The sequence below is a fragment of the Halichoerus grypus genome, chromosome 4 (genome assembly GCF_964656455.1).
Source record: "Halichoerus grypus chromosome 4, mHalGry1.hap1.1, whole genome shotgun sequence".
Classification (NCBI taxonomy): domain Eukaryota; kingdom Metazoa; phylum Chordata; class Mammalia; order Carnivora; family Phocidae; genus Halichoerus; species Halichoerus grypus.
Genome location: NC_135715.1, coordinates 192,684,133 through 192,710,009, shown reverse-complemented (window position 1 = coordinate 192,710,009; position 25,877 = coordinate 192,684,133). Strand labels below are relative to the sequence as shown.

At 59.4% G+C, this 25,877-nt stretch overlaps 1 protein-coding gene and 2 long non-coding RNA genes across 4 annotated transcripts; 2 read left to right on the top strand and 1 right to left on the bottom strand.

Annotated features, from left to right (window-relative positions):
- Positions 1–4,962: 4,962 nt before the first annotated feature.
- On the top strand, positions 4,963–6,593 carry LOC144381673 (uncharacterized). The gene is made up of 2 exons (XR_013447447.1): positions 4,963–5,111; positions 5,453–6,593. It is a non-coding gene; the product is annotated as an uncharacterized LOC144381673 (long non-coding RNA).
- On the bottom strand, positions 6,517–18,329 carry CAPN10 (calpain 10). Of its 2 annotated transcripts, XM_036117604.2 has the most exons (12): positions 18,096–18,327; positions 15,509–15,640; positions 14,126–14,322; positions 13,132–13,349; positions 11,421–11,562; positions 10,565–10,731; positions 9,955–10,235; positions 9,319–9,521; positions 8,896–9,151; positions 7,386–7,585; positions 7,145–7,190; positions 6,735–6,906 (listed from the first exon to the last, which is right to left on the bottom strand). In XM_036117604.2, exons 1-12 carry the CDS (start codon positions 18,219–18,221, stop codon positions 6,877–6,879), a joined length of 1,998 nt encoding a protein of 665 aa, XP_035973497.2. In that variant the 5' UTR covers positions 18,222–18,327; the 3' UTR covers positions 6,735–6,876. The 2 variants fall into 2 exon arrangements, with proteins under 2 accessions (XP_077927689.1, XP_035973497.2); XM_078071563.1 differs by lacking the exon at positions 7,145–7,190 and having other exon boundaries at positions 6,517–6,906; positions 18,096–18,329.
- A 35-nt stretch (positions 18,330–18,364) lies between these two features.
- On the top strand, positions 18,365–20,575 carry LOC118551686 (uncharacterized). Its single transcript, XR_004925192.2, has 2 exons — positions 18,365–19,562; positions 20,348–20,575. It is a non-coding gene; the product is annotated as an uncharacterized LOC118551686 (long non-coding RNA).
- The last annotated feature ends 5,302 nt before the right edge of the window (positions 20,576–25,877 follow it).

The following is a 25,877-nucleotide window of genomic DNA, read 5'->3' as shown; positions in this document are numbered from 1 at the left end:
TTCATTTTCAAGCGTTTTACTAAGATATCGGATAGATCTAAGTGTCCAGCCATGGACACATTCACAAATTAAAGAGTGGACTCCCCAGTGACCTTCGAGGGCCCCTGCATCCTGCCCAAGTTCTGAAACCCGTGGCGACCCAGGGCTAGCTGCCAAGTCAGTGCCTTCGTTGGTCCAAGGTGGCACACTTGCCTTGTTCTGCTCCTTCCTCTCCGGCCTCTCCCTTCACACCTGTGCGGTTCTCCATTTGGGTCCCTAAATTGGGGCTCATGGCGCTGGGTTCTAGACCCTTTTCTTGCCCCAACACACACTCGCCACAAGCAGATTCACTCACTCCCGCTGGTTCAACAATCACCATTATGCCCACGAGCCCAGCTGCTGGCTCCAGCCCAGGCCTCTGGACCACACATGGAACTGCCTCCCAAGCATCTTCTCTTGGATGCCCTACAAGAACCTCAAGTGCACTTGCCCAAAACTGACAACATCCCCCTTCACCAACACCTCCTGCTCTAACACTAATCTTCCGAGTTCCCCATCTCAGAGAATGATCTTCCTTGCTTCCCAGACCAGATATTTGACTACCATTCTTGACACTCAATTTCCCCTTCCTTTCCTTTCCCCCTTCCTTCTACATCCAATCAGTCATCAGTAAGTTAAATATGCATATTATAAACCCAATAGCAACCACTGAAAAAGTAAGAGTTAGAATAAATAAGCCAATAGAGGATATAAATGGAATATGAAACAAGACATTCAATCCAAAAGAGGGAGGGAAAAGGTACAAAGAAAAGATGAGATAAATAGAAGACAAATGCGAGATGGTAGATTTAACCCAACGACATCAACACTTTCGTTAAATGGAATTGGTCTAATGCTCCAATTAAAAGGCAAAGATTTTCAAACTAGGTTAAAGAAGCAAAAAGTGATAATATACTATCTAAATGACACATACTTTAAACATAAAGATAGGTTAAAAGTAAACAAAATGAAAGAATGGAAAAAGATAGAAAATGCAAATGATAATTTCATGAAAGTTGGAATGGGTAAATTAATATCAAAGTTGACTTCAATACAAAGAATATTACCAGAGATAAAAAGGGACATTTCTTTGATAAAAGGATCAACTTGTCAAGAATGTCTAACAGTTCTAAATGTGTATTACCTAATAACAGAGATTCAAAATATGTGAAGTAAATTAATAGAACTAGCAGATAAATAGAGAAATCCACAACAACGATGGGTTATTTTGACGCATCTCTCAGTAACTGAGAAAAACTGATAAGGATATAGCTGACTTGAACAACATCAATCAGCTTATCCAAGCTGATACTTAAGAGAACAGCATTCCCAACAACAGCAGAGTATGTATTTTTTTCAAGTACACGTGCGAAACGTTCTCCAAAATAGGCCATAATGCTAGGCCACAAAACAAGTCTCAATACAATTAAAAGGAATTAAGTTATATAGAGTATATTCTCTAAATACAACACAACTAAATTAGAAATAAATAACAAAAAGATATATAAGGTATCTAAAGAGTGCCCAAATATTTGGAACTTAAACACATAATTATAATTAACTCAAGGGTCAAATAAGTAATCAAAGGGAAACTGGGAAATATTTTGAACTAAATGATAATGAAAACACAACTTATCAATATTTGTGAGATAAAGCTAATGCAATGTTTTGAGGAAAATTCGTAGCTTTGGGTGCTTATTTTAGAAAAGAGAAAAGGTCTAAAATCATTGATCTAAGAGTCCACTTTGGGAACCTAGGAGAAAAACAACAACAAATTAAACCCAAGTAAGTAGAAGAAAGAAAATAAGAAAACGTGGAAATTTAATATAAAACAAAAATAACATAGATAAAACCAACAAAATGAAAGTTTGTTTTGTTTTGTTTTTGAGAAGATCAGTTACACTGATAAACCTCTGGCTAGACTGATCAAGGTAAAAAACACCCCACAAATTACTACTATCAGGAATGAGAGAGAAGGCATCAGGATCCTACAGACATTAGAAGAAGAAGAAAAGAACATTATTAACTTCATGCAAATGTATTTGACAACTCAGTTGAAATGCACAAATTTCTTAAAAGTCACAACTTGCCAAAATTTGTACAAGAAATAAAATTTGAATAGTCTATATCTGTGTTTGTAGTCTATATCTATTAAAGTTGCTGAATTCATAGTTTAAAACCTTTCCACAAAGAAAACTCATGACTCAGATGAATTCTATCAAACATTTAAGAATAAAATAATATCAATTCTAAATACTTTCAGAAAATAAAGGAGGAGAACACTTATAAACTCATTTTCAAAGGCAAGCTTTACCCTCATTCCAAAACTGGACAAAGATATTACAAGAAAAGAAAAATAAAGATCAAATCATGTATGCATACAGATACAAAAATCCTTAATAAAATATTAACCAACTGAATCCAGCAATATATAAAACAAATAATACATCACAAACAAGTATCCCAGGAATGTAAGGGTTATTTTAACATTACTATGTCAGCCAATATAATTGACTACATTAATAAAATAAAGGGGAGTATTTATATAATCCTCTCAATAAATGCAAAAAATCATTTGATAAAATTCAACATCTGTTTATGATAGAAACTCTCAGCAAACTAGGAGTAGAAGAAAATTGCCTCAGTCTGGCAAAGGGCACCTACAGAAAAAAATCACACCTAATGGTAAAAGACTGAATGCTTTCCCACTGTGATCAGGAACAAGGAAAGTTTCTCTCACCACTTTTATTCAAAATGGTATTGGAGGTCCTCACCAGCAGAAATAAGGCAAGAAAAAATGCATTCAGATAAGAAAAAAGCAGAACTTTCTGTTTTCACATACGACATAATTGTATATGTAGAAAATCCTAAGGAATTTACAAAAACAAACAAACAAACCCAAAACCAAAATCCAACCCCAAAACTATGAACTAATAAGTGAATTAGCAAGGTTATAGGACACAAAATTAATATACAAAAAATGTATTCCTATATACTAGCCATAAACTGGAAAAATAAAACCCAAAATACAGTATCATTTGCAAGTGTCAAAAAACAAAGTAGTTAAGAAAAAGCATAAAATGTCTATGCTCAAAGCTACAAAATATTGCTGAGAGAAATTAAAGACCACCTCAAAAAATGGACCATGTTCATGGATTGGAAGGGATTAATTCTCCTCATGCTGATCTGTGGGATTGATCTAATTAATAATCCATCAAGCATCATGTTCTATTGATTTTGCCTCCTAACTCTACCTCAACACTGACCTCTTGTCTCTGCCTCTACCACCTCCCGTCCGGCAAGGACACGATCATCTCTCCCTTGATGTCTGCAACAGCCTTCTGCTTGGTCCCCTCCCCATCCAGAAATTTTGACCAGAGAGAGAGAATGTCAAATACACACACATCAGACCCTGCTTAAAACTGTGCAGTGGCTCCCTACCACCCAAAACATAAGACCCAAGCTCCTTAAATGGACCTCAAGGCCCTTACCTACCTTTCCAGCCTCAGCTCCTGCCATTTTCTGAGCCTACTCCCCACACCGTAGGCACAGAGAGCTTCTTTCCATTCCCTGCGGGTGCCCAGCTCCTCTGTCAGCCCCTGCCCTGCACTGCTGGCCCCAGGCTGGTCAAGGACCACCCCCATGTGTCATCTGTCCCTCACCATCAGGAGTATCCACATGACCTGTGTGCAGATAGTCATCCCTAATGGATTGTGCATGCCTCAAAGGCAGGGGTGCTGGGCCTCTTGGCTACATCCATAGCACCCCACACATGCTCAGAGGGGCTTCAGAATGAAGGAATGGGGGAGCAGGGTAGAGAGGGATGTTGATGCTGATGGGTCTTCTCTTTGGGGCTTGGCGGATGAGGGATGAGAGCACATCAATCAGATCACACACACACACACACACACACACACATCCCGGTGCCCCAACATCACACTTGTCCAGGCCCCACGAACACACAGGGGACCAGGACTGACCCCTGACAGAGCAGCCAGCCCAGCCCAAGGCAGGGCGGTCTTCTTGTCTATCAGCCTCTCCTCCTGGGTGATTTGTGAAGGGACAGACAGCTGAGGATGGGCAAAGCCTGAGCCCTGGCCCTGTGTGTGGGGGGAGGGCAGGCATGGGATGGGGGGTGCTTTAGGCAACCGTGCACAAGCCTGGTGACTAAACCTCCATGCCGCGTGTCCCCCAGGGCCCGAGTGAGCAGGCTCCCAGGCCAGATGCGTTACCACTGTCTGTGCTGACAGATGGCACTTGCTGGGAATCAGAGGACCAGCCGGAGCCCTGCAGCTCAGGTCCCCCAGGCGGGCACTGGGCCCGAGCCGCAGAGCTGAGTACTCCTGGGGGCTGGAAGGCCCAGCCTGCCCCCTAAAACTCATCCTCAAAACCAGTAAATAGCATCTCCTTGATGGAGCAGCCATGTCCAAGGCCTTGTGTTAGGGTCCCCCAGACACCAAAGTGTCCCCAGGAAAAAAGTGACTCTTCTGTTCATTTCAAAAGGCAGCAAATCTAGCTTCCATCTGTTAAATATTAGAGGAGAAAAAAAATCTAGTAAGACCAAATGACGCAGACATGGGACACTGAGCAAGAAAGAAATGACTATTAATGGAGAGACAGAGAGACAGAGAGGAAGGGGCCTGCAGCATCTGAGAACCTTGCCCCAGCCTGGCTGGCCCGGGCCCGCTCACCCAGCTCCAGCCTGCCTCTCACCCGGGGAGCCCTGCCCGGCCAGGCCCCCTCCCTGACTACCGCGCCCAGGGCACCAGGATGTTGATACTCACCCCAGAACACCTGACGCCCCCAAGGCTGACCCAGGCCTGGGGGAGGGGGCAGGCGAGGCCAATGAGAGCAGACCCAGGCCCAGGACTGGGCAGGACACGGCTCCCACGGGGAGGGCACAGCTTGCCTGCCTGAAGCAGGAAGTGATAAGGGGAAGGAAGCCCGAACAGGTGATGTGGGGCAACGTCTGCTGGGAAGGCTGAAAAGGCGCTGTTCTCAGCAGCACACACCCAGACCCACCCTTCTGGGTCGGCCGGGGCCACCGGACGCAGCGGGGAGGCCCTTCACGCTACCCAGTCCCCCACTGGCAGGTGCACAGAATCGGGGGCCTGGCCGCCGGGACTCCCCTGGTGTGGCCAGCGCGGCTGCTGGGGTCCCTGGAGCTGCAGGCCGGGGCTGGGGCGGGGGGCTCCAGTCCATACCAGTCCACACAGCAGAGGGGTGAGGCAGCTGTGGGCCGGCCCTGAGCCTGTGGGGCCCTGTGGTCTACCCCCAGCTCAGCTGGTGCATCCTGCATGGGGCTGGGAGTGGGGGCGACGGCAGACCTGAGAAGAAAGGCGGAGCCTGGAGGTCTCTGATGCCTGGGGGGGGGTCGTGTCTCACTGTGGGGTGGTGGGGGCACAGGTCCACGTTCCATCACTCCCTCCCTCAGCAGGATGAGCCGAGCTGGTACCCACTCCGCAGGCCGAGCCAGGCCAAGGACTCCAGGGCAAAGCAGAGAGCCAGAGCCCAGACACGGGACACACCGAGCGTGGCCAGAGCCCGGACACGTTTTGCGCAAGGACACCGAAGCCCAGAGAACGCAAGCTACTTCTGGAGGTCACTGGGCCAGGCAGCCACTGAGGATGCCCTGGGGGCAAGGCCAGCTGAAGGAGCCATGTGAAGGAAGGACGAGGCTGGCGCGGGCCGGGGGCTGCTGGCCAGGAGGGCGCACATGCTGGGGCACACCCTCCGCCTCCTCCGGGAGGGGCCACCGCCTGCGCCCCACGGCCGTGGCCGGGCCCCGAAGCCCCGCTTAGCTGGTGGCTGGCTGCCTCCTCCAGGCTGCCTTCCCACCTAAGAGGCTGCAGATCCTGGGGGCCCTCCTCTGTCCTCACTCGACCCCAGAGAACCGGTCACAGGGTCGCAGCGAGGGCCACTCACGCAGCGGCACCAGCTTCTGATCCCGCCCCTCTGCCACAGAAAGGCCAGGCCCTGCCTTCTAGAGACGTCCTGCCCATATGTGGAGGGGGGTAGGGCAGTGAGCAGCGGTTCTCTCAGGAGCGGCCCCCTGCCCTCCTTTGGAAGGGTGGCGCGTTAGCTGGACACCCTGGGTGACGGTGACAACAGGGCGCTGGCGAGTCGGAGAAGTGGGAGGTGGTGGGCGAGAGGCCCGGCTGAGATCAGGGCCTACTGCGTCCAACTGGAAGGGACGCCTCCTCCCACGTCAGGAGCAAACAGCTGCAGCTGGCAGCCCCTCGGGGTCTCTCCGGGCAGCCAGCGGGGGTAAGGCCCCTCCTTCTGCTCCTGTACCGGCGTGCCCACCCCTCCCCGGCCCTCCAAACCCCTCAGCACCCGCTGCGCCCGCCTCACAGGCCAGCCGGCCCGTCCCGGAGGCCTTGGCCACCCCCAGTGCAGGAGCGGCTGGCGGAGGGCCCCAGGGGAGGCAGGGCCCGGGCCTGCCCCTCCTCCTCAGCGAGAGCGGACCGAGCCACCCGCTACCCGAGACGACTCGTCTGTCAACCACTCAGTACTCACGTTTATTTAGAAAGTTACTTCCGAAAAATGCTGCACATAAATAGTTCTCAACAAGATTTGTCGTCCCATGCTCTCGTCTGCTGCAGGGCCTCTCTCCGGGGCCAGGCGCAGACGCTGTGCAGGGTCGGCGGGAAGCTCTGCGGCCCCAGCCGCGTGGAACAGACGCCCTGTGCGCTCCCCGCGGCACCTGCTGCGCCCCGGGCTACCTGCCCCGCGGGCCGGGGTCTTCGCCTGGACCTGCGAGCACGCGCGGCCGCCGCGGTGCTGAGGCTGGTGGCACCGTGTGAGGGAGCCCCTCGGAACCCCCAGTCGCCAGAGCTGACACGGGGGGTCACCCGGTTAGGTTTTCCTAACTGCCATGAAGGAGGCCTGCAGGAGGGAATACGGCGAGCTGTGGGCGGCGGCGGGGGCCCGCCCCCCTCATGCACCTGGCCGCACTGCCCGGGTCTAACTGCGGCCCCAGCCTCCCGGCCCTCCTGGCAAGAGACAAGGGTGCCTGTGTCCCAGGGCACAGACCGGCCTGCAGCGCGGCCCCCGGGAGGAGCCTGCGGGAACGCGGCCCCCAGGCGGAGTACGGGCCGAGCCCTGACCCAAGCCCCACACCTACCTCCTGAAGGAGCTGCCCCAGCCTCTCCTGGCTGTGAATGGAGCGCCTGCAGGGGAGAGGACAGGGTAGCCCGGCTGCCCCCAGCTCGAGGAGCGGCCGCGCTCTCCTGCCTGGCCCCTGCAAGCTGACGTGCTCCCCTGCCGGCCTGCCGGGACGGGTCAGAGCCGGGGCGGGCGGGGCGGAGGCGACGACAGGGAGGTGCACACCGTACACTGAGGACCGCCCAGCCCTGGAGCCCCACCTGTCTATCCTGGTGGCGATGGTCACCGTGAAGGCCCCCTCTGTGTCCGGCAGGTAGGTGGAGGGCACGATCCGGTACGTCCCGGCCGACAGGTGGCAGAGCCGGCTCACTTCCTGGGCGTAGCGATGCGGCACGCAGCTTAGCACAGGCTCCTGGAGCAGCAGGCCGGGCGCACCCCGGCTCCCCCCGGCCACCGGAACCTGGGGGCGCACGGGCTCAGACGGGGAGGCCTGTCCACCGGGCCGCCACGGCCACCGAGAGCTGCTCTCCTTCCCCAGTTCGGGACTTCCCTCCCTTTCTGAGGCTGGGATGTCTGGGGTCGGGACCAGCCTGGGGCCGTCCGCCTGGATCTCCCACGTCACCACACCTGCCGTTTTCCACGGAGGAAGACCTGCCACGCCTGCCAAGCTGGGCTCACCGCTCACCGAGGCCCCACGGCCCTTGTTAGGCGGGCGGCCCTTGCCTGGGGGACCGCCACCATCACCACTGCCCAGGGCTCCGTCCCGAGTCACCTGATTGGCTCCTGGTGCTGGCACTTCTATCAGAGCTCCTGGTGCCCCAGCTGGCAGCCCGGGCGGGGCAAGACTCCAGAATGAGCCCTCCGCTCTTGGGGAGCGCAGAGGCTCTGTCCTCCCAAGGGTACAGAAGCTTCTCAGACACCTGCCTACCCTTCCCTCCCGTCATCTGCAGCCCAGGCTGAGCACACCCACCCCACAACGGAGCCATCGTGTGGGCCCATGCCCTCCTCGGGCACCCACCAGTCCGTCAAGCCCGTCTTGAAGTGGGGCCCCAAGGAGGAGCACACACGTGGGCTGGGAGCCACTTCATTGCCATGGCATCTGGGCCTGCGACCTCTGACCTCTGGCACTGTGCCTGTCCCCCTTCCCCCAACCACAGGTCTGCTAAGGTGTCCCACCTGCAGCCCGGCACAACGAGAGCGGCTGAGGTGGAGGAAGGAGATTTGGGGTGGTGTTTATGATGCACAGGCCCCACCTGGGCCTCAGCACCCGCTCCTCTCCACCCAGGACAGCTTTCTGGCCCGAGAACCATCCGAGCATTCAGTGGCATCTGCCCACCGGGGCCCCACACTGTCTTGTGTGGTTCCCTCCCTCCCTTTCCCGCTCTGCCCAGCGAGCCTGGGCCAGGGCCTCCTCCCGGCCCCCAGGGTACGCCCGCTCTCCAGAGGAGGGGCCCCAGGGGGTGTGGGGCACGGGGAAGGGCAGGGCACGCCATCGGGTCTCCTGGGCGGGAGGCACAGTTCTGGGGAGCAGAACTGACCTCATGACACCGTCGTTCTGAGCTGGGGGAGTGGCCAAGAGGCCGTGTGAGCTGACCCAGGACCCCAGTGAATTACAGACTTCAGGAAACCGAGACATGGACCTTGCATGGGACCGGCCAGCCGGCTGTGCCCGCATGACCGAGTCCAGGCCTCGGTCACGCCTGGCCACCGGTGGGGACACAGGGTCTCTGAGGGCCTCCCCCCGGCCCCCCCAGCGCAGGAGGAGCTTGCCTGGAAGACGTGGAAGCCGATGGGGTGGCACTGGGTGTCCTGGCAGTGTTGACGCAGGGTGACACGGACACAGCGGGGGCCTGGGCCCTCAGGGACCGACAGGGGGAAGCAGGGGTTGCTCGGGTAGGAGGCAAAGTTCCTGCTGCCCCCTGCTGTCTGGCCGGTTCTCCAGGAGCCCCGCAGCTGCACGGTCTCCCACTCGCCCGCGGGCAGGGCCTCCCCAGGGGCAGGGCTCCCGGCCGCCGGCTTGATGGCACTGCCCGGGAAAGACACACAGGAGGGCGGCTGCTAGCACGCTCAGGGCCTGCGCCGTGGGCCGCGAATACACGCAAATCTCCAGGACGCTGCCCGGGGCCGCGCTCCCCGTTCCTCAGCCGGGCCCTCGGGGGAGAACAGCCTAGAGCCCCTCCTTGCCCCTCTCACCTGAGGGAGACTCTCCCGCTAGAGAAGACCCGCAGCAGAAACTGCCCCGGCACGTCCTTCAGGAAGGTGCTGGGCACAGCCAGGTAGTAGCCTGACGTGAGTTCACAGCGGAGGTGCACCTCCCGGTCGTAGGCATGGCACACAGTGCCGGCCACGGGGGGCGTGGACAGGACCCTGGGCAGGCTGACCCGCCGCTTCTCCACCTGCACAGAGGAGGACCGTGTGCCACCGTCCGGAGACCGGCCCCACTGCCTTCGCCCAGCAGAAGGACCTCTCGAACGGCTTCACGAAAGACAGCACCCAGACCTGTGGGTCCCTCCCCAGCTCGGCGGGGCCCGGCTCAAAGTGCCCCCAACCCAGGGCTCTCACTCGACCCTGGGGTCCAAATCCTCCTGCTCTGGGGCAGAGCAGACCGGTCTAGACAGGGCCGTGCCCCCCTCCCTCCTGCCAGTCGGCCAAGGACTGCTTTTGCTTCATCTCCCTTTGTCCAACGACACCGGCCGGGCGGAGCTGGGGCTGTGGGAGCTCCAGCGGGCATGCGACCCCGGAGGATGAGGTCGGAGAGGCTCCCGGCAGTCGCTCGTGTCCCAGCAACCCCAGACCCTGAGCAGGGAGCTGGGCCCAGGGCAGAGTTACCTTCCAGATATGCAGGCCCACGGCCTGGTAGTCCTCACCCAGGAAGCTGGCCGGGCTCCTCGTGGCAGGCCCGTCCCCCACCGGAGCCCGAGCCCGGCCTGCCCGGCCCACGGCGCACACCCTGGGTCTCTGCAGGACAGCGGCAAACACCTCGCTCGGTTCTGAGACCCGCAGCCAGAACTTGGGGTTGCTGGGAAAGCCGCTGTTGTTCCGACAGCCTCCTGCCGACTGCCCCTTGACCCAGGCCCCAGGCAGCTCCTGAGTGTGGCACAGCGCCTTTCCTAGGAGAGCCAGCAACAGCAGCTTCAGGAAAGGGCTCCCACGCGGGCTGCCCCGCCACTCGCACCCACACCGGCCACGGCACCCTACAGGAGGGGGCCCCATGGTCTCCCGCCACCTGAGGCCGCCTGGGACGGCAGGGGATGAAGCCATCTCTCCGCACACAGAAGTAGAAGAGGGCCTGGGGCGAGGGTCGTGCCCAGGAGCCCCTAGGGGGATGCGGTGGCCGCTCAGCCCTGACCTCAGAGGGCAGAGCCATGTGGGTTGTCGCCCCCCAAGGGCCTACCCCAGGTGATGGCGGCCTCCCCTCGGGTGCAGGCCTCCCCCTTACCTGAGTAGAGGCTCTGCAGGTGGCCGGCTTCCGTGATCGGGAAGCCAACGGTGACCTCGTCAAACTCCTGGAGGAACTCCTCCTCCTCCACCCAGAACTCTCCTTCCTGCAGCTGGGACAGCAACTCAGACTCATCGGCTGGGTCCACCCGGCTCCACCCTTCGCCCCTGGAAGGCAGCTCACTTCAGCGGCGGCACCTCACCCCACAGCTGACAGCACTGACTGGGGAGGCCTGTGCCCTGCCAGCTTCTTGCCGGCCCTTCCTCGGGGCAATCCCCTCTCTCCTTCCCCGAGGCTCCTGCCTCCGGACACGTCTGCCCAGGGCTGTGCCCATGAGCAGGCCAATGAAGGACGTGCCCGATCGCCTCACACCGAACTGCCGCCAGCCTCCTGCACTCAGGAGCCAGGGTCGGATCTGCTGACCAACTGCGGTCAGCCGAGGGGAGTGGACCCAGGGCCCTCATTCAATCCTGGTCCCTGGCGTCAGTAAAGGCCTTAAAGCTGAGCTCAGCACTGTGACTCGGGCATCCCACATGTCCCTGTCACCCGCAGCCTGACCGGGCATCCACCGTTCCGGGGGCACCCTCAAGATAGGAGCCCAGGGCCTAGGGCGGCCTCGGTCCCGGCGCCAAGCACTAAACCAGCCTCCTGGGGCTGTCTAGGGCAAAACACCGGACCCGGGGGACCACAAGCAGGTGCCAAGGGGCCTTGTGGGAGACCAGCCGCGCACTGTGCTGACCAGCTACAAACTAGCCCGGGCACGTGCACAGCTGTGATGGCTCTCCGCTGCCACTCGGGGCCCCAGCCCTCTCCCCTCGCTGACGGTGGCACAGCCCCGGCCCTCGCCCATACTCACCCCTCTCTCCAGGGCCCCTGCCAGCAACGCCGGCCCCAGGGATTCTGAATGCACAGCAGCAGGATGCTCTGGCCGGCCCGTCCCTGGAGCTCTCGCAGATCAGACACAATGAAGGCATGAAACTCCCCCAGCTCCCTGGTACCTGGGTGAGGAACAGCTTCGTTGTGGGCAGGAAGTCCCCAAACCGGGCGGATGCACAGGTCTGTCTCCCTCCCCGTGGGATGCTCTAGCCCACCCGACTGTGGCCACAGCAACACCCAGATCCCCACGGGCCACCGGGGCTCCTTTCCTGACCACTGTGGACAAGTGAGCTCAGAAGCGGCCTTAGCCAGTGCACAGCCACGGCAAAGGACCTGGGTGTGGACTGTGGCCCCGCTGCCAAGGGCCTGGCAGGTCCTTCCCTTCTCGAGGCCCTGGTCCCCGCCTGGGTGGACGAGCGAGGACAGCCAGCTGGCCGATACGGCAGCGCAGGGTGCCCGGTGCTGGGCCGGTTCTCAAACGTGCGGCCACAGCGTCGTCGGCAGCAGGTCTGGGACGGGTCTGGGATGGGCAGGAAGAGCAGTCTCCTCCTGGCAAGGCCGGCCGCGCGGGGTGGGGGTGGGGGTGGGGGCCGTGGGACCAAACGCCGCTGGGGGAAGACTGGAGGCCCCAGGGAGCAAACAACCCCACTTGCCCGAGCCCCCAGAGCCCTGGGTCAAACCATGTGGAAAGGCAGGAGCCAGATGGTGACTGGAGCCCCATCTGCGGGGGGGGGGGGCGGTCCAGAGAGAAGGAGAAAGTTCTGGAATGTCTTTAAAAGCTTTATTTAGAATGGCGTCGTCGCCACCACTCCGGGCGTCTGCGCTGACACCTCCGTGGGATCCAGCTGTGCACCAGCACCCCCTCCGCCTGGGGGTGTCCGCGCAGCCCGGAGCGCGAAGGACGAGCCCTGCCCCTCTCAGGGAGAGCTCGGGCGCCGTGTCCCCACGGTCTGCACGGCTGTCCGCGGGCTCCCCCCACCTCCCCCCACCCACGTCGGCAGCGCTCGCTGTCCGCACGCACCGCTGACCTCGGTGTCCGTGTTCTCGGGCCAAAAACCCCATTATGAAAATCATCCTAAATGTGAACGCTGTCAACCGTGAAAACGTTCAGTAATGCCATCTGTAACGTGCGGAATCGCCCGCATTCAGGGCAAGCGTAAGAAAACACGGCGGCTTCGCTGACGGAACGAGACAAGGCGGTGTGCGCGGCGCCGAGAGCGCAATGTCGTCTGCGGCACACGCGCCTGTTTGTGGAAAAGCCCCGAGGGCCACGGAAAAATAGTTCTGTGGGCGGGGTTTCTTCCTTTCAAGAAACTTCCTTTAACGAGCGCGGACATCACTCAAATGAAAACCTGAGTTTGATTTTGCCAGGCTGCCAGCCAGGCCGGAGATGCCGCCGCCACCAGGTTCTCGAGCGTCCGGGTGGCGGCTGCCCTGGCAGAGGCTCCAGCCTCGCCCTACTCATAAGTCAGGGAGAAGGAAGAAGAAAGTCAAGGGAGAAGGACCTTCCCTCCGGAGAAGGACAGGCGGCAGGAGAGGTCACGCACCAGACACCAGCTTTGAAGGACAAACGTCCTGCTTTCCACTTAGTCCTGACGGGGCCCCGAGAACGAGCCCCTGTGTGGCTGTGGGGGTTGTGGGGGCGCCCGGGGGCGCAGGTCCATCCCACTGCTGTCTGCCTGCTGCCTTACCTGCTCTGGGGCTGAGCACCGAGCAGCTTATGAGACACCGGTCCTTGAGGCTGAGCAGCTGTCGGCAAGTCCTGCGCTCCGAGCCGCCAGGCCTGTCCTGTTGGCCTCTGGTTCCTGCCAAGTCCTTCAGGCTCCACCTTTCTGCCAGGCCCCCGGTGAGGTCCACCAGGGCATCCGCCACCTGCCCTGCCCACAGGTGCTCATAGGACCCATAGACCCTGGGGGGGCGACCACGGGGAGTGAGCCTCTGGCACTGGGGCATGGCGCCCTGCCTCTCTTCCATCCCCGCGTCTGCAACACCCCCAAATCACCTCACCCACCACTTCAATCGCTTCTCTTTACTCCTGCCTCATCCTCACTAAGTACAGACGTCATCTGACCCCCAAAGGCCGGAAAGCACAGCAGCACAGCAACACCCTGCGGCCTCCAGTGTGGACACAAAAGTGAGGCGGCGTGGGGCGTGAGGCTGTGAACACCCACTCTTCCACTTCTCAGGCTCAAACCCCACCCTTGCCCCGGGACGGAGGCGCTCACGCCGACATCCCCGCAGGCCCCCCTCACTCCCTCCGTACAAAGGCCTGCCTATCCTGCCTATCCGTGCGGCCTCTTCCTGCAGGCTCATCGCTGCATTCTAAGAGGGAAGTTTTCCCATTCAGACCCGGGGTGAGGGGCACGACCTCAAGCAGCACTGAGACCTGGGTGGCTTCACCCCTCCCACGGCTTGCCGTGCTGAGTGATGCCTTCGGGCCCAAGTTTGAAGCAAGGACGGGGAAAGAGGGAATGGGCCGGGGGAAGACGCACGCCACAGGCCACGTCTCAGAGTTCTGTCTCTGGACAGCTCGGTCCCACCGCAGGCCTGGCTGCCAGGTCCCGGGGACTGAGGAGGGTGCTACAGCCCAAGGAGAGCGGAGACGTGCTCCCCAGGGGCGGCCTCAGGCAGCTGTGACTCCCCAGCCCACCCCGGCCCAGCCCCTCCAGCCTCCAGCACGCGTACTTGGCGTAGACCTTCTCCAGTAAGGGAAGCCAGAACACATCCTCTCTCTGACACCGGGAGAAGCAGAGTCTCCCTGCAAGACAAGGCAGACGGTCATCTATGGTCACCTCCACCCAGCGTCCAAACTGCCAAACTCGACAGGTGAAGGAGCCGCGGTACGCGTGGTCATGCCAGCTCGGCTGTCCTGGAGGAAAGACCTACCACGCACAGGGAAAGGCAAAAGGAGAGCATGAGAGACAAACCACACGGTGTTTCCCACGCGCCGTCACCAGAGCTGCTCCACGGTACCCTGCTGCCCTGCCAGGGGCCCGACTCTGCTCCGCAGCCGGACGTCAGTGTTGGCACAAAACCCAGTCGTCACACAGAAAACTAACACACTTTTTGGTAAAACGTTTTAGGACCACACCGAGGGAGCTAAGTGTCTCCAAAAGCTTAAAGCCAACCATGATGTCCTACTGTCCCAAATAAGCACTCGACCCGAATCCAAAACAAACGTTGACTTTTACAGGCAATCCTGACAGAGCTGGCCGCAGACGGCCCCCAGCTGCGGGGGGAGGGGGGGTGCCTCAGGAGCTCCGCCAGCGCCTGGACCCAGTGCAGTCACTGCCGGCTTTGGAGCTCTCACCCAGAGTAAGACACACGTGGGCTTTGCACCTACACAGACTTGTCTGGTCCTGACTCTGTCACTTACTAGCCACGAACATGGTAACAACGGTTTTAGCGTCCTCGTTTGCAAACAGGGGTCAAAGCCAGTAAGGCCTGTGAGAACAAAGGCCAGCAGCTACGGTGCGCTTAGCGGGGCCTGCTGACATGGGAGTAGCTCGGAACGGGTCACCACTCTCACTATTGCTGCATTGATCAGTGACATCTAGCAGCAAGCCAAACAAAGCTGTGAATGCTGGAGAAGCACTCTGAGCAGGCCTTTTACACCTGTGCTATCTGCCTAGCATCCGAAACAGTTTTAATCACCCTTTGCCAATTTATATTCAAAACCTGTTAAAAAAAAAACAAAAACCAACTAGCTAGGGAAACTTACTGCAAACCAGGGCATAGGACCCCTCCGCCGACCCTTCCTACTCTAGGCGGCTGTGCGCTCATCTTTGCATCCCAGACACACAGCTCTGCCCGCACAGAACCCAGGGCTCAGGAGGGCAGAGCAGGGCAGGAAGCCCCCGCGCTGGAGCCCTGGGGACAGGGGGACACAGTGCCCATGCCTCGGAGCCCCTGTGGCCTGAGAGCAGAGCTCTCCCTTCCTGCCAGCCGTGCCGGGGGACCACAGCAGAGCCCACGGAGCAGGAGGCTCAGCTGCCCTGCTTCCTGCTTCCTTCCTGTGCACAGCAGACAGGAAGACAGCAGAAGAGCTGCCCGCCCCGCCACGGGTACCTGGTCCAGGAGGTGCCGGCTCTTTTGCAGGGCGGCGCAGGCACACAGGAACCAGCAGTCTCCCAGCAGCCCTTGCTTCACCTGTCCCTCCTGTGGGTTATCTGCAAACAGCCGGGGCGTGGCACAGATTTCCTGAAATAAAGAGTATCACCCAGTTACATCATGCCTGAAGGCTAGTCTCTAAAACTAAGAAGACAGGATCTAGGTGACAGGCACCGGGGAGGAGCTTTTCTGGTCACCCACATTGCCTAAGAGGGGAGGGGAAGCAGCTGGCCTCTCACAGCCCCGATCTGTCAGTCCCTCCTGGCTTTAGATCACCCCGTCCAGCTTAGGTCCTAGGGTCCCTCTCTCTCTCTGTCCACCTTCCTAAAGTGGCAAAACCCCAACTCTAGATGAGTCTCACCATCCCCCTTCTCGAAACAGCTAACTTGCCCTAGAAAATGATTTCACTTTAAGCTCATAACAGCAAATCTCAGACGGATCCTCCATACTGCTGGAATCCGGCTGAATTTCCCCAAACCCAGACTACTTTATACCTTCCCCTTTCCCCCTCTCTTCTTAACACTTCCACGCTCCTGCCCTTGCCCATGCCCCTCTGAGCTGATGACCTTGCCAGAAGCTTCCTCAGAAGCAACCCCCACCTGACCCCCTCTCCTGCCTTTAGAGCCAGGGTTCTTCCCATGACCCCCGCCTCCTCCCCGCTGCAGGGAGAATTCCACCAGCATAGGGCAGAGAGAACCCCCATCTTCTCTAAGATACTGTCCCCCCTGCATTATCTCCCCTTGAGTATTCCCTTCTGACAGACTTCTTGAAAGTGCTGCCTTGGGGCGCCTGGGTGGCTCAGTTGGTTAAGCGCGTCTGCCTTCGGCTCAGGTCATGATCCCAGGGTCCTGGGATCGAGCCCCGCATCGGGCTCTCTGCTCAGCAGGGAGCCTGCTTTCCCTCTCCCTCTGCCTGCTGCTCCCCCTGCTTGTGTTCTCTCTCTCTCTCTCTCTCTCTCTCTCTCTGTCAAATAAATAAATAAAATATTAAAAAAAAAAAAAAAAAGAAAGTGCTGCCTTCCTTACTTCCTCCCTCCTGCTCACTCCGCACAGGCCCCTCTAGCCTCTGGGCCAGTCACCTCTGCGTTGTCACATCCAACGGGTTCTCTCTGTTCTCGTCTTCCCTGACGCTTGGCAACATCAGAACAGTGGCTGTCCCCCTGCACTCCCCCACAGTCCCCTCTTGGCTCCCATGGTTCCACGTGTTCCTGGCTGTCCTTTCACCTTGCCACCTGCTGCTTCTCCAGGCCACCTGCCAGGGAACTGCTTGAACCCGCTGGGAAATGTTAGGGTCGCTCAAGGCTCAATTCCAAGCCTTCTCTTCTTCTTCAGACCCACTTTCTCCTGAGATACTGTTCGGGGCCCTCGGCCCTGTCACGGTCCCCGTTCCCTGATGTCTGGGTCCTGTAGCCCAGAACTTCCTGAGCACCTGACTCTCATGCCCACCTGCCTGTGGACAGCCCTGCTCACACCTGTGAGAGCAAAACGCAACGCAGGAGTTCCACCCCTAGCTGTCCCCCACCTCCCACTGTCCCCCAGCACATCAAACAGGACCACCATCTACCCAGGTGCTCAGGCTAAAAATCTCAAAGTCGTTTTTGATCCTTGCTTTATCCTCACCCTCTACTTCCAATCGGTTACTAAAACTTATTAATCCCCCTCCAAATTAATTCTCAAATCCATCCACTCCAAAGCCCCATCCTAAAGGTTGCCATACTACCCTGACCCCCTTTACCTTTCTCTAGGACCACTGCATTCCTGCCCTGTCGATCCACTTCCCAGCCAGCAGTAAAAGTGAGCTTCTTAAAACACAAACCCACTCAAATTGCTCCTCTACTAAAACCCTCTAATGGCCTCCCACTGTGCCTAAAATGCATTTTTAACCCCAATTCCACTGGCACGACCTAGACTTCATGCTTTGGCCCTTGCCTCCTTCCACACCAAACTGGCACTCTCCGTGCTGCCCAAGCACCTCTGTGGCCAGAGCCAAGGTGCTCCGAGGACTGGTGACCATGCAGAGGTCTCCATTAAGACTGTGTACTTGCAGGCAGGGGAGGGCCCTTCCTGAGAAGTCTTACTCAGCGGATAAACCATTTCTAAAGATACCAACATAGCCCTAGGCCAGAGCGTCCCTTTAAATTGCCGCCTTCAGGCGTTCACATGTGAAAATGCAGGCGCACGGAGTCCAAACAGCCTTGCCCTTCCAGAAGATCATGAGCATAGCCGATCCCGGCAAACACAAGAAACAGCAGGACCGCCTGTGGCCAGGGGGGCCCCGCAGTCCAGAAGCTCAGTCCGGATAGACGCCCGTCGGAGCAGCAGAGGGGCCGGGCTGGCGTCTGCTGGCCCGGACGTCTCGCCCTGCCCCGAACCGCCTTCGGAACCGAGCTCTCGAGGGCGCGGGCCAGGAGCTCCGCGGTGGCTCCCTACCGAGGGACGCCCCGCTCCTGAGGGCTGCAGCGGCACCCCGCCGGAGGCAGCGCGCGGGGCACTACCCGAGGTTCGGGGCCCGACCCGAGGTTCGAGACCCGCGCCAACAGCCCCACCTGGGGCCGCCTCCATGTGATGTCCTCGCGGAACTGGGCCAGCGGCGTGGAGAAGCTGGAGAACAGCGAGGAGTCCGAGGCGGGGAAGTCGGCGTCCCGGAAGAGCTCCCTGGCCGGCGCCCGCATCCTAGGCGCCCCCGGCTCCCATGGGCTGCCCGCGCCCCCGGCGCCGAGCGCGGCCCCGGAAGGAAGGCGAGTCCACCGCAGGTCCCGCGCGCGCCCGCTCGGTCGCCGCGGTAACCGCCGGGCCACGTGACACAGCGGCCCAATCGCACTCGAGCGGCGGAAGTCCGCGACCCCTCAGGGGGCGTGGCTCCCGAGCTCTGCTCTCGCGAGACGGCGCCGTCGCCCCGGCTTCTCTTCTCTTTCCGGGGCTGGGTCTGGGGAACTGACCCAGCAGCGACTGATCCCCGGCCCTCCGACGGGCATCGTATCCTCGCGCCGGTGCAGCTTGGGCCGGGGCGTCGGGGCCGCTTGGACTCGCGGGCTCTTGGGGCTGAAGGGACCTGAGAGGCCTCCTCGGCCGAGATCGGGCCGCGGACTACAGGTCCCAGCATGCAGCGCCGCCTCCCAGAATGCGCCTCTCCTCCCGGCGGCGGCGGCGGCGGCGGCGGCGAGCCGCTGCGGTGGCTTAGGGCTGGGCTCCCGGCGGGACCCGGCCGCGGGGAGGGCCTGCCGGGCCTGGGACGTTGTCTCGAGACCACGTGGGATCAGACGCGCTGGGTCCTTAGCGGGGCAGGGGACGAGGCTGCAGCAGATGCCCGGGCATATGGTCCTGGTGGGCTGGACAGTGAGTGACCTGCTGGAAGTGCGCTTATAGCTGCGGGCAGGCGAGGACAGGGATTTCGGGACCTGCCTAAGTATTCACCCTTGCTGCAGGAACCGGTGCTTCCCCATTCCTGGGAAGCACGGAAGGCAGTCAGCCGGAGGCTTGTTGTCTGCCTGCCCCCACGAAGCCTGCTTCAGTGGGACCGGAGCCTTCACAGAGGGTCGGGCAGGGGAGGAGAAGGGGCCTCAACCCTTCTTGTGGCAGCTCTCCGCCACTGCTAGGATTACTCAGATCTTGCGTTCCAGGCTGCTTTTATGCAGCCCCCGGATAGGAAGGGTAGTCCGATCCAAGCCCTTCTGCGATGGATCCGACAAGTCCCCACTGCCAGGAGCGAGAACTGGTCCTGGAGCCTCTGCCCCAGGTTCCTGTGATGGCTGCAGCTCCTCCCTCTGAGAGTGTCACACTGTGTGAGCCCCACCCACCACGCTGTTTTGGGGGCCTAGGGCACTCTGTCGAGGTTCTAGAAAACAACTAGGTATCTCAACAGCGGTCTCTGGGATGCTAGGACATCGTGGCATTCCTATGGTGGTAGCTCTCCCGCAAGATGCTGATGACTCCTTGGGAGGCTGGTGGCTGCCCTGTAGCTGAAGGGAATCCGGAAAGGCCTGGGCTCTGCTTCACGTCGGGGTCCTGAAGGAGTAAGTGACAAGCTTCCTACCTGGCCTGGGCTGCTGGACTATTCTCCCCAGGTAGCACACTGGGGTGCTTAGCAGCAGAACTGAGGCCAGCCCAGGATCTGTGCCACTCACCCAGGCTTCCAAAGTCTGGAGAGCAGGCAGCTTCCTGCGGACATGTACAACACACATCTGACCATTTCCTTTCCTGAGCCTGTGGGTGTTAACGGGTTCTATGGAATCTGAGCCCTGCCTGCTCCCCTCAAGCCCGTCAGGTTATCACTGCTCTGGAGGTTTTGTGCTCCGTGACTTTGCTCACACTTGTGCCCGGATGACTCCCTGTTGTTTTTCAAGGGATGTTCTCTGACTTCACAGCTGGGGCTGGGGGTTGTCTCTTCTGAACCCCCACATCTCTTCCCTGTTCAGTGGGCAGTAACCCTGCATTCTCATGGGGACACAGAGATTAGAAACTAGTGTCCTGCCCAGACATCACCCAGAGTAGGAGAGGGCAGAGTGGAGGTGTCCCAGGTGAAGGGACAGGCAGAACAGCTGGGCCGTGGCTGCAGCCCTGGGTTGGCGGACTGTCTCGTTCCATAGCTGTCCCTGCCTCACCAGCAAGAACCTGATTTAGTTGGTGCAGCTGAAGTCAGCTGGGGAGCCTGGACCTCTCCCTAGCTCAGGGTCAGAAGTTTTAGAGAGGAGCATGTGCCCCAGCTCAGGGCAACAGGACACAGGGAACAGTCCTCTGGGGGGCTGTGGGGCGTCTCCCACAATCTACCCAGGGCACGTGACGGCGCCTTCTCTCGCAGCAGCCAGCCTTGGCTGCTGGTGTGTGGAGGTGTGGTAATGGAGACTGCTGAGTCAGCTTGTGACCGCAGGGGGCGAGCCAGAAGACAAAGGCCTGCACACACAGACTCCAGAGCAGAGAGATGAAGAGCCTGATGGCGTCGCCGAGCCCCTGAGCTTGTTGGTCCTGGGATCGTCCACCTTGGGATTTCTGGTCATAGATTGTAAATACAGTTTTACAGTGGAGTAAATTTTGAGTTGAATCTTTTGTTTGAGCACTACAGACACCGTGCAGAGACCTGTATTCATTGTCTACCACTGTGTATCGAGTTACCCCAAAACTTAGAAACTTAGAAAGATATTTATGATGTCACGGTTTCTGTGGGTTAGGAATGTGGCGTCAGGTGGGTGGTTCTGGCTGAGGGTCTCGGGGGATGGCAGTCACAGTGTCAGCCAGAACTGAATCAGCTGCAGGTTGGCTGGGGCGGGGGACTGCAGCTCCTTGTCATGTGGACCTTCGTGAAGCTGCTTGAGTGTTCTCACCCCGTGGTGGCTGCTTTCTCCTGGAGCAAGCCATCAGAGGGGAAGGGAGGGCAGAAGCTGCAGGGTGTTTTTTATTTTTTAAAGATTTTATTTATTTACTTGAGAGAGAGCACACGAGCGAGAGAGCACAAGCAGGGGGAGCGGCAGCCGGAGAGGGAGAAGCAGACTCCCTGCTGAGCAGGGAGCCCGATTCGGGGCTCGATCCCAGGACCCTGAGATCATGACCTGAGTTGAAGGCAGACACTTAACAGACTGAGCCACCCAGGCTTCCTGACAGGGTGTTTTATGACCTGCCTCAGATGTCCTCCATCGTTTCTGCCACGTTCCCTTCACTGGGACCAAGTTCCCCCAGTGCAGCCCACACTCAGGAAGAGAGCATCAGGGAAGCTGTGCACACATGTTAAGGCCCCCGTAGGTCCTGAAGGGTGGGCTGGGAGTGTGGCCTGTGTAGGGACCAGACGAGCGGTGTGGGAGCCTGGGGAGGGTGGTGAGGGGGGCAGCCCAGGGCTCTCATTTTAAGGGATCATGCACTGTGCGGTGGGTTCGGAAGGAGGTCTTTTGAGGCCAGGGCGGGAGAGTGAGCCCAGGGGCCTAGGTTTTAAACCAGCGAAGGAGAACGAGATTTAGTTTCTTTGAAGGTCCTTGGTGACTAGTCACGTGAGTCAGAGGGAGGGTGCTGCAGGATGGGGGTGCCAAGTGAGGCAGCCCGGGGGCCCTGCGGAATTGGTAGAAGGGCTGGCTTTGTGCCCCGTCAGTTTAGGAAGCTCATGGGACTCCTCACAAAAGAACAGCCTTTGTTCAGGGACATGCCTTGACTCAGACTAGGGGCAGGCGTTCTCTCCGTCACACGGCCAGGTCTGAATCACAGAGCAGTCTCTGGCCCACAAAACCATGCAGGCCCTGGGTCCCACCCCCAGAGGCCAGAGAGGGGCCCAGTGTCCTGGTCCCGCGGGCAGTAGGGTACCTGTTCCTCTGGGCAAGGCCTTCTCTCTGGGCATCTCCAAAGGAGGGGAGGGTACAGGTGCGAAGCCCCCAGCTTGGCCAGGCCCGCAGCCTCCACCGTGCCCATCCCAGAGCTAAATCTGCCGTCAGAACACAGGGATGGCAGGAACCCGGGCGGCCACCCCAGCAGGTCCAGGAGGTGTCTGGAGCCGCAGCCCAGAGCCTGGACCACTCTAAAGGCACCTGCGCAAGGATTCTCCTGGCTGCTCTTGGCCTCTGTGTCAGCCACAAACCCCGTGGTACAGAGGACCTGGGGTGGTCGTGACGATTAAGTGAGAAAGAATGCAAAGTGTATGGCTGGCCTTGGCCCGGGGCGGGGGGTGCAGGGAATGGTCAGTGAGGGCCACGGTCCTCAGCCGTGGGGGGCGGTCAGTGAGAACACGGACTGCTTCTCTGTGGGATCGTTTGGGGTGGAGTGGGAGTTGGGTCCTAGAAGCTTGGATCTCCCGTTCCCTGGCTGGAAGGCTCGAGCTGAAGGAATTCCCAGGCAGGGCTGGAACAGGGCTATTTCTGCCTTGTTTGCATCCACCCCTAAGGGCTCGAAGGGTCGAATTCATTTGAACACGATGAGTGTTGAGTTTGTCCTTGCCCATCCCAAAGGCAGGTTTCACTGTCCCATATTAGGACAAGGAGCCTGAGCTTCAAAGGGAGGAGGTGGTGGGCCAGGTGAGCACCGCTGTGGGGAGGACACAGCGCCCAAGCCAGGCAGACCTAGTTCACTTTGCTCACTGCGACAGAGGAATGGCTTCTTTTCGGTGGTGGTGTAGGTTAATATTTTTTAAAAATAAAAATAATACAAGCTCCTAATAGGAATTTTCCCCCTAACTCCTGCTCTGGAGGGGTTCTAGGGGTCATGCATTCCCGTGTTGTCATGAGCACAGTGTAGATCATCCCTCTTGACTCCAGGGCCCTGCTCTGGGGCCTCTGCTCTCCCAGGGTCTGGGCGGGTGGCGGTTTACTGAGAAGGGGCGGGGGCATGGCTGACAGCTGACATTAGATTTCTCTTGGCAGAAGGACAGTCTGTGCTGGGTGTGGGAGGTACGCGGGAGCCAGGGCCAGGAGGGCTGATGGGGAAGAGTGGTGGGGAGCAGAGGGGAGGCTGGGGTCCGGGAGCCCAGCTGTGGAAGGAAGGGCGAGCCGAGGGCAGAGTGAGGGCCCTCGATTCGCGTGAACGTTGTGTGGCTTTATCCGTCTCTCCGTGACCACCTGGTCTTGAGGAAATTCTGCTACTTCACATTTCCTCTGTACTTACTCTTTAGACTCCTTTGCTAACTCTAGAACATTCTTTGTCCCGTATTCCAGCCCATGAATCCCCTCTGCATTGTGACCTTTCTACCAAGTGTTCTTTTTTTTGGGGGGGGGGGGGTCATTTTTTATCTTAGTGATGGCTCCTTAAAACAGTTTCCAAACCTCTGCCTGGTTCTTTTCTGTGTGTCCCAGTGTCCCGCAAGTGCTGACCCCTGCTTTGTGGCATATTTCAGCCCCCCCCCCCCCATGGCTGAGGCTTTCCTTCGTGTTGTGACGTCGTCCTCTGACCACTCTGCTTGCTGTTCCCTCGGGTGTAAGTTTGGTCTGGCGGGTGCTGACCCTCTCCCGGGGGTGCCGGACCAAGCCTTATCTTTCGACCTGAAGTTCCACCCCAGGCACCCGGCCTTAGGGGAGGGACCTACCCCCAGTGAGTCACTGAGTGGGGAGCACTCCTGGGGCGGGCTGGACTGCACAGGACGCGGCCTGAGGGACCCTAGGACCAGAGAGTCTCCGCATGCAAGCCCGCGGCCTCCCTCCCACCTCCCTCGGCTGTCAGCTCTCCTCACGGCCACGGCCACGAGAGCTGCTGCTCGAGGCCCCTGCTGTCCCCCTTCTGGGCGTCCTGCCCCTGGCTCCTTCGACACCGCTCTCCTACCTGCCCGGCTGCTCCCTTCTCTGTCCCGAAAATGCAGCTGTTTCCCAGCGTTCGGCCCTCACCCTGCGGGGGTCACTACTGCCACTTGCCACCCCCCTTCCCTGCACGTGGTGGGAGGAGCTGTGCGGGCCCCCCAGTGCGTGCCCTCACCGGGGCCCGTGTGAGCCCCTCATCAGCTCTCGCTCATCTCTGGCAAGGTGTCTGGAATGTTCCGGATGTCCTCTGCTTCGTCAGCACGGGTGGCCCCTGAGGAACCACAGCGATGGAAAGCCCCCCCCCCGCCCCCCCGCCAGCTGCAGCACGAATGAGAAACACCCCCGCTGAACACGCTGGCATCGCAGAGGGCTCGCTGCTGGAGCGCAGCTTAGCCCGTGGCCGAGCAGCCGGCCCCGGGGAGGGTGCCCCTCGATCAGAACACAGGACTCGGGTGCCGTGACCGGGAGCTGCTGTGAGGCGGCGGCGCGACCCGGTCAAGGCCAGCCCTGGCGACTCACGGGGCAGACGGTGCGCGAGGCGCCCGCGGGTCTGGCGGGAGCAGCCGCAGCGTGTGTGGGGCACGGGCAGCACGGAGCCAGACGGCGGGCGGGGGGGCGCTGGGCCACGACCGTACCCCGGCTTCCAGGCTGCAGGGAAGGGGAGTGTCGAGAGCCCAGGAACACCGGGCCTCACGGGGCTGGGAGCACGGCCGCTCGCCCCAGAGGGTAGCTCGGGGCCAGGACGGGCCGTGACAAGGACAGGGTCAAGGATATGGGCGCCACCCCCCAGTTGTGACGGCTGGGAGTTGCTTCTGCAGTCGGGAGAGAGCACGTGGGCACCGCCGGGCGGGCGGGGAGCCGAGCGCACCTAGCAGGGCCCCAGGAAGGCGGGCAAGTCCGTGTTGCTGAGAGTCCAGTTGCCGAAGAGACCCAGAGCCCAGGACTAAAAGGCGTGGGACAGAGACTTGAAAACAACCTTCCCTCTTGCAGGGAAGAGGCTGAGAAGGAAGCTCAGCCCCACGGAGGGCTTCTTGGTTGACACCTGGTTCAGGAAGAGAACGGACCTTCCTGAGGTCGGAGCCAGGGGCCACCGAGAGCACGGGACCGGGCCCCCACTCGCAGGACTGGGTCCCTTGCAGGGTGCTAGGGTTGCTATGGGGCTGCCGGGTGTTCCCCCTTCTGCGGGGATGTTGCTGCCGTGGCCCCGTCCCTGTTCCCTGCAGGGCGGGTGACTGGCCTTCCAGTTCACAAGTTTCTGGGTTGTGGGCCCCACTTAGCCCTCGTGCACATCCCCACATTCCTGGAGACCACCGAGATGCTGGCTGTGGGCTGCACCATGACCGTGGCGGGGGAGGACCGGGCCGCCTGCTGGGGGTGGGGGGGTCTAGAGCGCGGAAGGGTTGATGGGATATTGGTGACCGGGCGGCTGGGCGTGGCGGTGCTGGGGTTGCTGGCCCACCATTCCCAGTCCTCCCGCGTCCCGGCCCCCTGTGCAGAGCGGGGCTCTGTGCCTGGGACTGGCCAGTGGCGCGGCCCCGTCAGGCTGAGCCCGTGGGCGACCCTGAGCAGAGCCTGGACTCAGCCTTTGGTCTCAGTGGCTTCCTCATCCCACGGCCCACTGCTTAGTCGTCCCCCTTCGTGGTGGACGCTCAGTGGAGTCCCCGCCTCGTGCCCCCTTCTGGGCCGCATCTCACCCGTAGCTTCTGCTGCACCCATGCTCGTGGATGTCTGCGGCCCCTTGCCCTCCGTCACCCAAGACCAACTCGCCCCCACCACGTACCCCTGCCTTTACGCCAGGTTGGGATGGGGGCCGCTGCTGAGAAAGGCCCAGAGCTAGGGTGGTGACAAGCGGCCTCCTTTGCTTCGGTGTTTGAGGGTCAGTGGGAGGGAGCAGAGACCTGGCCCAGGGGCCCGACTGGGGGGAGCTGCTGCAGGTCCTCAGAAGCCCCGGCTGCAGGGCAGGATCTGGGGCCTCTGAGGGCACAGCGAGGAGTGGCTGGAGTGCAGAGGAAGACCCTTCGGCCCCCTCAGCCTCCCCTCGTCAGAGGACAGACCATGCACAGCTCCTGGCCCCCACCCCAGGGGAGCCCCGTGCCCACGGAAGACGAGTCGGGGGAACAGGCTGGGAGG

What these genes read in the sequence shown, in the direction of transcription:
- CAPN10 (XM_078071563.1), bottom strand. Translation starts at nt 18,221, where the DNA reads ATGCGGGCGCCGGCCAGGGAGCTCTTCCGGGACGCCGACTTCCCCGCC. An exon ending in GGTGCTCAGCCCCAGAGCAG is followed by an intron (nt 11,563 to 13,131) that starts GTAAGGCAGCAG and finishes TTCCTCACCCAG; the next exon opens with GTACCAGGGAGCTGGGGGAG. An exon ending in TGGGCCTGCATATCTGGAAG is followed by an intron (nt 9,522 to 9,954) that starts GTAACTCTGCCC and finishes TCCTCTGTGCAG; the next exon opens with GTGGAGAAGCGGCGGGTCAG.